This window comes from Athene cunicularia (assembly GCF_003259725.1).
Source record: "Athene cunicularia isolate RWA chromosome 18 unlocalized genomic scaffold, athCun1 chr18_part1, whole genome shotgun sequence".
Lineage (NCBI taxonomy): Eukaryota > Metazoa > Chordata > Aves > Strigiformes > Strigidae > Athene > Athene cunicularia.
The window spans coordinates 6,327,917-6,338,186 of record NW_020799123.1 but is presented as its reverse complement, the minus strand read 5'-3'; the positions used below and the strand labels follow the sequence as shown (position 1 = coordinate 6,338,186).

General features: G+C 46.5%; 2 protein-coding genes across 3 annotated transcripts in view; both read right to left on the bottom strand.

Moving 5' to 3' along the window:
* The window catches only part of MIF4GD (MIF4G domain containing), a 6,673-nt gene extending 6,437 nt beyond the window's left edge, over positions 1–236 (bottom strand). The window contains exon 1 of the mRNA XM_026860951.1: positions 130–236. The gene's annotated coding sequence lies outside the window, so the exon portion shown is untranslated. The remainder of the gene's footprint in view (positions 1–129) is intronic.
* Positions 205–10,264, bottom strand: SLC25A19 (solute carrier family 25 member 19). Of its 2 annotated transcripts, XR_003399648.1 has the most exons (7): positions 10,063–10,264; positions 9,399–9,554; positions 8,464–8,634; positions 7,297–7,480; positions 5,989–6,119; positions 4,404–4,752; positions 205–243 (listed from the first exon to the last, which is right to left on the bottom strand). XR_003399648.1 is itself a non-coding variant. In XM_026860949.1 (6 exons), the coding sequence occupies exons 1-6, from the start codon at positions 10,186–10,188 to the stop codon at positions 4,552–4,554; spliced, it is 969 nt and encodes a 322-aa protein (XP_026716750.1). In that variant the 5' UTR covers positions 10,189–10,264; the 3' UTR covers positions 904–4,551. The 2 variants fall into 2 exon arrangements, 1 of the variants encoding a protein (XP_026716750.1); XM_026860949.1 differs by lacking the exon at positions 205–243 and having other exon boundaries at positions 904–4,752.
* Positions 10,265–10,270: the final 6 nt, after the last annotated feature.

Below are 10,270 nucleotides of genomic sequence, written 5' to 3'. Positions count from 1 at the left end.
TTTCCTCGCCTGAGCCGGGGGAGGGACGGGCCGGGACAGGGCGGGAGAACCGCCGCAGCGCCACCGCCTGCGAGCGCCGGGCCACGGCGCGATCCCCGGGGCTCCCCCGGTTTGGGCGGCAGCACTTACCCCTCTGTCCCGGTCCCCTCGGGGCTGCCCCAGCGAGCACCGGCCGGGCTCTGCCGCGAAAGCTGCACCGCGCTGCCGCTCTCCGCGTGAAAACCGCGTTTAATCCGTCCTCCCCTCCAGGGCAGGGCAGGCAGCAGCCGAGTGGCATAAACAAAATAAACAACAACAAAAAAAGAATCAGGAAAGGGGAGATACACTAAATTAACTCACTGCAACAGGAGCAGAGCGTGGTAGAACACACTGCACGTTGTAACTTTATAAACTCCCAACCATTTCACTGGGGAAGACCCGGGGGGGGGTGAAGCCTTCGCAGCATTTAGAGGACAGCAGAGCAGCCAGGCTGCTGAAACCAGAGAACAGCCTCGGGAAACGCAGACTGAGCAGTTTGGGAACATTTTCTGCAGCGCTGTGGGGTCTGGCTAGACACAAAGCCTGAACTCGTCCACCCCGAGGGCCTGGCTCGGGACCAGCCGCCGTGGCTCCGACAGCCCCTCCCGGGCACAGCAGTGGGAGCGGCACAAACCCCTCGGTGCGGTTCTCAACAGCCACACCATACCCAGAGTCTCACCCCGCACCGCAGCGGGGACCAGACGGTCCTGCCCCGCGGTGAGAAGCACCCAGCGATGGGAAGGGAAAACCACATGGCTCCTGGCACCCGCACTCTGGGCCCGGATCATCCTCCCCTCCGGGCAGCAGGAGGGCCACGGCTGCCCTGCAGAGTCCAGCCGAGCGTATGTGCTAGGAGGAAAACAATAAATATACTGCAGCCAGACACAGGCATAACGAAATCTTTAATGTACCTTTTCTCAAAGGTAGGCACGCGTTGTGCTCAGATGCTTTCAGACAACAGCTGCTGCAAAAGATCCACTCAGGCAACACAGCAAAACGCCGCAGAGAATTACAGTTCTACATCACAAGAGAAACTTAAACCCACTTTTAATACAATCTATTCCAAGCCTGACTGTAAAACATTCATTTCTTTTCAAAAACGATGCTGTGCAGCTCTGGATGAGCATCCTGAGAATAGGATTGTCCTAGAAACTCAGCGAGCCAGCCGGTGCTGCAGAACAGTGTGTTCCTCCCCAAACTGGTGTGCCAATGCTCGCCCGTCCCAGGCCAGCGGAGAGCGATGGTGGATCCCCTGACAACCCCCGTGCAACCCGACTGGCACACTTATTCCTGCTAAAGTGCATTTGGATGTTCTGATGGTAAAAGGCACTAGAAGAAAACAGATGTAACTGCTGAGCAGCTTGTGAGGTGAATTTCAGGCAACGCAAATCCCCCCGATAGGATTACATCAGAGTGAAATCCCAGCCACCCCAACCGGCAAACTCTGGCGCAGTCTCACAGCAAGTCACTCACCACGCTGAGTCACTGGAAACTGAACTGGTGTGCTGCGTTTCTGAGAGCAAATCTGTCCCAGCACATGGGAGAACAAGGTGACTACGGATCTCTCTCTCCCATCTCCCGCTCCTCTAGTTCTAGGAGATTTATCTTCAGTGTGTGTTTTGCCAGAGCAGCATCAGAAATAAGACCTGTCCCTCCTAGTGCTTTGCACTAAACCACTCTCATTCCCAAAGAGAAAACAATATTCCCTTCCCCAGCAGCGACTCCCAGTGAGCCAAGTGCATGTCGGAAATTTGAGACAGATGCTGCTATTTCAAATTTGCTGACCACAGGCAAATGATGAAACAACTGTTAGACGCAACTTTCAATATTGTTTGGCTGAGGTTGTCACTTCTTCCTCCCTCACTCACTAGAAGACCAGGTGCCTTTATGGGTCTATAACATTCATGACAGCCTGAAGGGATACATAAAGCAGGCTGTGCCCCAAAGCCCCCGACCAGGGAGCGTCTTCACAGCCTGGGCCAGACTGGCACAACTTAAGCTCTGACCTTGCTATCTGTTGGATGGAGGCAAGCTCACTTAACGGAGAGTGGAGGAAAAAACTATCCCAAAGAGGAAAACCAGCTCTATACTCTCCATTGCTGCCCTCTCCGTGGAGCAGCCGAGTTGCACGTCCCTAAAGCTGTATGCCTGCTTCACCTCAAGCTCCACAGCATTTGAGGAACATCATCTTAGCAGAGCACATAGTTTTCTGTTTATTCATTACCCCTGTGACAGCCAAAGCAACTCACCCCCTATTCCAGAGGTTGCAATTCCCACTTCTGAGTTCCTAACCAGTTTCCCCTTGTTTTGTGCAGTTTAACAGCAGCTCTGACATAAAGTGGAAAACACGAGTCTTGTAACGTTTAGACAGGATGCATGAGTCCCAGTTTCCTATGGAAGCCTAGTTCAGCCCAGAAAATTTTCTGCTGTGGCCAGTCCTATCCCTGCTAACCATGACAGCATTCCCCTCTACCAGCGGCCAAAAGACAGTAGCAATCCCAACCTCTTTGTGTCTGTTTCGAACAAGGTATTTCTCTCCCTCAGAAGGATGTCATGAGGCTCAGTTAATTCCAGTTATGATGCCTTTCCAAGAACAACAGATGAACAACAAACAAAAGCAAAATATTGTTAAGATTTTGGGGAAGTCTCAGAAGAGCCTAAATAACACAGGAAAATGCCAATAGGATTGAGACACTTTGAGAAACTTTACTCCACATTCTTTGCATTTTCTCCTCTTTTTAGAGTACTTGCAGCTAACACTCACTCTTCTTCGAGGATCACATATCAGCCTCCTGCCTGACACTGCTCAATGAATTAGATTTTACATAGCTCTCCATCACCTGCAGTGAAACAGCCACTTTTTGCACTCCAAGAACTCAAATCACAGCAGAAGCAAAGTTATTTGGCCTGGGCTTGGAAGGAATCTCGAGGAATCTCTCTAGATACCTCAGCCACCCATGAAACAGCTGCTCTTTAAAAACAGCTTCTCACAATAGTTCAGGATAAGTGAGCAATGCTGATATGCTCAAAATCATCAGAAGTTGCGTCAACAGAATGGAATTGGTCAGGCTGGAATCTGGCCAGACCATTTGGGATTAACACCCTGAATGTTGCAAGAGAGCCACAAAAAGCCCTGCATTAAGAGAAGAACCATCAAATCATCCTCTAAATAACTGCTCTGCCCTACCCACCACTTGCCAGATGACTAACATGCTTTTGTATCACAGTGGCTCTTCCTCAGAAGTCTGCCTTCCACACACTGGTCCAGCCACACCCTGCTCAGCTTGAAAAAACAGAGAAAAAAAGAGGAGGAAGAAAGTAATTTTCCTCTTTTCCCCCTGTTAAGTAAATCAGAGTTAGGAGGTTTTTTTTCTTCAACCATTCACAAACCTTTGAAATTCCTGAAAAACACTTCTTCAGCTCCAATTCAACCATCTTTTTCTTGTCAAAAACCACCCTAAATCAACCAATCCTGATCTGATGTTCAGCCCTCTCACTTCCGCTGATCTTGTCAAAGCATTTTCATCTGTTAGCACCACTGTAGGACTGAGGTTCAGAAATGTTTTGAGGCCACTACAGAAATACTTGCTAGAAACATTCGAAGGTAGTATTTTAAAAGACATTTGCTAATTTCCACAGGACTCTTGCTTCATTATTCCAACTTAGACTAAATATTTCTAAAACTCTATACAGCATTTGTTTACTCACTGCATTGAAGCAAAGAACCCTGAAGTAAGCATTGGACTTGTGCGTTGAATCCCCTTAGAGCGGGGTTCTTCATCTGCAGGTCTAAAAAGCATGACTGAGGCAATGCAAAACCCTAAGAGATGCCTGGCAAGACATGCAGGAATTGAAATGGGCACTAAGGATACAATCAAGCTCTCCAGAGTTAAAGAAAGTTTGGGTCAGCATGATCTACTTTTTCTGTGTTTAAGGTGGCTGAGAATGTGCAGCCAGCAAGTGGTAATCAAGAAGCAGCAGCTGGCAGCAAAGGATAACCGAGGGTCAGTGCACATTAAAAAGGTTGTAACTAAGTTCACAGCAGCAGGACAGAGCTATCTGTGCAACACAGAGAAAAGAATATGGTGCAGACAGTAGGCCATAGAGCAAGGAAATAAAGCTGTGTGGATGCAGTGATAGGAAGTGACGTTGGGTTGGTTAAGCAGCACTAGCTAGGCCAGGATCCCTCCCTGTGATCCAGGGCAAGCACAGGAATTCACCCACTTGATTGGGTGCCTTTTCAGAGCAGAGTCTCTGCTAGGTAGTCGTCTGCTTGGTTCCCCCCCCCTCCCCACTAAATGTATGCTGATATTAGAGAAAAAAAAGTGCCCAGCTAAACAGCTTCCAGCAAAGCAGTTCAGTATCTTCAGCAGAACTGCAGTCACCTTCTCCTTCTGCTTGGTCCCAGGAGGTGATTTCCTCCAGGCTGGTGGAGCTCTGGAAGCTCTGACATTTCCAACATGCTCATGACAGAGCAAAGCCATCAGTTTCCCCTCCTTGGGGAGATACCAGGTAGCCACATACATGTCCCTTTCAGCCTTCTGTCCTTGTAGTGCTGTCGCTGCTCTTCAGGGCACACAGCAGGCTGCAGAACAGCTCATACCAGAAGAAAACAAGGCCAGTCGAGACAGCAGCCTTCAGCAAGCTGGGCGAAAGGCCCTTAAAGAATCCACCTGGGCCCTCCTCTCGCATGATCTGCCTTATGCAGTCCAGGAGACCCCTATAGATCCGTACCTGGGAGAGAGAAGGCAAAAAGGTTAAACAAGGAAACTCCAGGACAACGCACCTGGAAAAGAACTAAAATCCCCAAACTATACCACAGAAACATAATCTGCATGTGCAGCCTGGAGATGTCTTTCTGGCTATTATTATAACTAACTGAAAGTTTCAGAGAGCCAGTTTGTAGAGAGTGGGGTAGAGGAGAAGTACATATTTTGCATCAGCAATGGCTTATGCAGATCATTCTAACTGAATGGCCTAAGATATTTATGCTACAACAGCACATACTATTTGTGGTACAAGTTTGTGAAGTTATTTCAGACTGTGCTGTTACTGTTTTCCATTCCCTTTGCTCTATAAGGAAGAAAAATTTTTCAGTTTTCTGACAGAAAGAAAACACAACTTCAGCACTTAGAAGTCTCTAAATTAGCTGTCTGCATGTCATTGTGTCACACTGTGAAGGGTTAACATCCTGTGACACGTCAATGCTAAAAACAAATTCAGTACTTCACTGGAAGAGGAAAAGCATCCACTGCAATAGGTTAAGACTTCAAATTCCTACCCCAGAGTTTCTTGAGGTACAGACCGATTTGCTTCTCAAATCCAAGGAATTTGAAGGAAAAAAGAAAATTTCCACATTTCACGGAAAAAAAAGAGATAGTTCCTGAAAAGATCTGTATTTATCTTACAGAGTATTTCAAGGTAGCAAGGATGGTGCTAAAGAACACTGGAAGTATTTAATTTGCTTTGAATTTCAGGATGTTCTGGTACATAAGATACATGCTGAACACTTGGTGCCCATTCCTTGTCTCAAAATATTCACTGCAGGAAAGGATCCTGACAGTCAGGCAATCCCATCATAAAGCTAGTGTCATCCTCTGCTAGTAATTTGGTCCTGAATCAGAAATATCAAGCTGCAACTAGAAAAGTAAAGTAAATCAAAACTCCTTTGCCTGCCTAACTCACCCCCAGCTCCAAGACAGCCAACCTGATGGAGATGGAGGAGGAGGCAGAGCACAGATATGTTCGACAAGGTCATAAAATTAACCCAGAATATTTATGCAGCTATTCGCATCATTAAGTGAGACCAACGGTCAGCTCTCAAAAGTTCCCGGGGAGTTCCCAACCCAAATATGACCCAACAGGTACCACTGGTGAATCATCACTGCATTCTGGTGCGATGGACTGGCTCTGGATTGTCGTGATGCAAATCCACATTCAAGAAAATCAGACAATTCCAACATCTCTCACCTGCCCAAAGGCTGCCCGGGCATGCTCAAAGCCACCCACTTGTAGTCGTTTTTTGAACACATCAAAAGGGTAAGTGAGGGTTTTGCTGATGATTCCAGCGCAGCTGCCACAAACAAGGTTTTTAACGTTGCCTGAGAAGCAGAAAGGGGAGAGGATAGTGAGGAGGGGAAAAAAGAGGATTAGCAGGGAGTTCTGATTAAAGATCATGAGAGGTGGTTAAAAATCACTTTTCACAAGAAGTAAGGCCAAAAAGTTACCTCTTCAGGACAGTTTGGGCCACAGAACCTCAATCTGTATTTTCTACATCAGGCTCGCAATGGTCGTTAGAGCCAGAGCATAACAGCTCATTTTGGTTCATTACACTGATTTATGTCTTTGCTCTGCCGAGTGGCGTTGCACACACACACACACACACAAAAAAATAAAAAAAAAAAAATCAATCCAGTCACCAGAGAACCTGCCACTAGTGGGTGGAAAAGTTTTCATGCCCCCCAATAAAAACCCAGTCCCGGGAAATCTTACACTCCTGATTGCTCAATCTTATTCTGGATTGGAATAAGTCACAAATTGACACTGCCTGATGACTTCAGAGGCTTGAGGGAAATTAGTTTTGTGATATTAGACTATTTCCCAAGTTCCCAGCACAAACCCACCATCATTCTCTGCCATCTAAAAATAAATATGCAGACATAATATTGAAAAGTATAGTTCCTCTACTGAAGAAATTCCATTAAGGAACAACACCGTGCTGATGCTGCACACCCTCTCTCTCAGGGAGGCACTAGTATCCAGAACTGTCAAGGGGACAGGTTGCATCAGGATGAGGTTCTCTTAGAACTAGAAATCAACATAAAAATATCAAATCAAGAGCTTGGCAGTTTTAAATTAGGCTAAATTAATCCTTTTCTGTAACAGCTGTGCTAGAATCTGCAGGCAGATTTCTGACGGAAGTCCAAGAGTCCTGTCCCCATAGCACTAATGAAACAGAAAGATTACATCAGCACTGTCTTTCCCCAGTATCAGTAATGTGACACAGCTCAAGAAAGAGTACCCTGGCCTGTGACACTTCACTTCCCCATCCATCCACATTTTGATTATGGTTATTCCATAACAGGAGCTGTTTGTAAACTTCCTGCACTTACTTTTGCAATATCTGTGCAGAATGAGAGAAGGGAAATTGAGATACTTTTCAGATGTTGCATGAAAAAAGGGTGATAGAAAGAAAACTGAGCTTATGTCAGTCTCTCAAACTAGCATTCATCCTCTCTTTCTCTCCAGGTCACAGACATCACCGTCCCAAGTGCCTACCTCCTTTCTTTCCTTCAGCTGGGATCACCCATTCAGAAAACTGTTGCAGGATGTTGTAGAAGGAGAACTGGAGACCAGCATATGGAAAGATAGCAACGATTGTGGGGGTCAAACCTCTGTAGAAAGTCCGAGGCCCTTCTGCCTGGTACATCGTCACCACTGCATGGCGAAGGTTGTGATAGATCTAGACAATAAAGGAGAGGCTGACTCCCTAGTGAGACAGGCTTAAAACCAGCAAACCAAAGGTCAGGCTATTTCCCAGTAACAAGGACAGGCATTTCCCACTGCCCAAAATACAATGGACTGATTTTCAGCACAAAGAGATGAATAAAGTGATTTTGCATCACACAGTATTCTGAATATTTGAATATTTTGAATCACACAGCATTCTCAGCTAAGCCCTTGTGCCTCTTAGAAGTGAACTGACAATCTCAACCTACCTCTGAGCTGCAAGAGGCTAACGAACAAATGGTCCTTAGCTCTGCACTGAGGCCTGGGCTGACATTGTATCCCACAACCAAGCTGTGCTTCTGAGGGGAAGAAACATGGCACAGAGCTGAGAGCTGTGGCCTGAGACCACTTGCATCACAGATATATATTTTTCTCTTAACAGCTCTGCTTGCTCCTGTAACAGAATTCTTATATATTGTGATTCTAGTGCAGGCTAAGTCAAAAACTAGAAATGGCTGATACAAACCCCTATGAGTCTAGTTACGACAGTCCTAATTAGCCTGGAGACTGATTCTTACACAAATAAGAATACAAAACACAGGTGAAAGGTGACTGGTTTCAAGTATCACCACAATCACTATCTAAGCAAGTGGAAAGTTTCAAACACGCAATGTTCAACAGACTGGGGAGTGCATTCTGTAAATGGCCAACAGGCCAAATGAAAATTGAGTTATCCTGTTAAGGAAGAGTTTCTCCTTTCTGGATCACCTGTCAGGAGTCAAACACAATCAGGAACAGCAAAACATAATTAAGAAAGCTGTGTCAACAGCCCAGGGGATAACTTGGCAACAGTGCAAACATTGGCCAATAACAGCACCTGCTCCTTTGTGTTAACCCACAGACTGTTACATACTTTTCAAACCTCCTGTAGTCATACACGTAAAATACTGCTACTGTTATGGATTATAATTCCGAAGATTAAATCCTCAGCCATACCTTAGGCTCACCCTGAGCAGCAAAGCGGGTGCGTAGCGTGTCAACAGGCTGAACTGCGACAGTGGCTGTGCAAGCTGCCAGTCCACCGCAGACAAAGTGCACAAAGGAATCGCGGGCATTGTATGAGGTGACGTTGTGCACCAGTTTTGTCAAGCTTTCAAATGCCATGAACTTAAAGAAACAAACATACACAGGTCAAGGAGTCAATCCTTATCACTGACATGGATCTCCCACTCCTCTCCCATTTCACCAAAACAGCTCCACCCACTGCTTCTAACCACCTTTTCTCTCTGTCCTTCAAAAGTCCTCCCCAACTTGTAACCTGTTGGAGCATGTGCTCAAAGAACACCTTGTAAAAATCACTGAGCAGCCTGAGGAATGCTTGGGATATTCTGATTTCTGACCCTTTTGCTAAATCTTGCATTTAGAATTGGGAAAAACTCATTTTAATGCTCTGTATTTGCAATATTACAAATAGGTTATCCACTACTCTTTCACCCATGGCTCATTAAAAGTGGTGTTAATACTTATAAATTAAGCATTAACAATGCTGTGTAACACGCCATCATCAGCTTCACTGATTTTCTCCTATCAAGCTGTTAGGGCAACAACATTAACAAAAGGAAAAAACTACAGACTTGGAACACAAACAGTTAAGCCAAGTGCCAGGAACAAACAGGGCTTGTCTGTGATACCAGATACAGCCATAATTCAGTTTTCTCTAGCTGTGTTCCAGGCAGGCTGTTCAGCAAGCTCAGGAATATTAACTTAGGAATTATACATCAGCATTATACAACTACACATCGAGACTAGAGCTGGTTTGCATGAGTACAGTTTAAACCTGGATCTTTTATGTGCTGCCCATACAGCCAGTCTGAAAAAAAGCAGAGTCCTACGTATGTATGCTGGGCCCAGGTGATGTCTGGTCCCCTCACCTGAACTGCTCCGTAGCCAACTGAAAGGAACTGAGCAGGAACATGCCCCTTCCAGAAGGCTACCAGCCCCTCTTCCTGGAAGATGCGCCGTACAGCTTGTAAGATACCATGATACTTAGCTGCTGGGTTTCTGGAGGAGAGCTGCTCAATCTGAAGCTGGAGGAAAACAGAGAAAATACTTTCAATTCCGCATCATACGTCAACAAGGCTCAAGTGTCCCATTCAGGAATTCACAGCCCTGTTAGGCAACCAATGCTATGAGGTGACATTCTGCCTTCCCACAGAATCACATCTAGAATGGACTGGGATGTGATTACGGAGGGTTCTAAAAGAATAAAAACCATGCACACCACACAAAGGTTATCACTAGGGATGATGGTGAAATTCAGATAGTGGAGATCATTCAGAAAAGCAGAGAGAGAGAACAAACTATGAAAAACACAAAACACAAGATGCCATTCAAACACACGAGTTATACAAACAGAAGTGGTGACACAAGATAGTCCTACTACCTTGCATAACCTGTATACAGCGTAGGTGAGGGCTGACGAGCAGCTTTAGTGCTCCGTGGTTGCACAAGCGACCTATTCATCCAGGACAAGCCCAGCTCTGCTCTGACAGGCTCCCTCACCCCCCGACCCCGCGCATGCCGTAAGGAAGGTACCTGAAAGCGGATCTTGATGACATCTAAGGGACTGACAAGCACCCGAGTGACCAAGCCAGACGCCGATCCTGCTACAGCCGCTTCCACCGTGGAGACGCACTTGGCCTCGGGGTCGTATCCGACCATGCCTGCCTGGCGTCCCCGCGGCCAGGGCAGGGGGACAGGCGCCCCGGGGAGCCCTCCCCAGCCAGGAGGCTCCTGCCCGCAC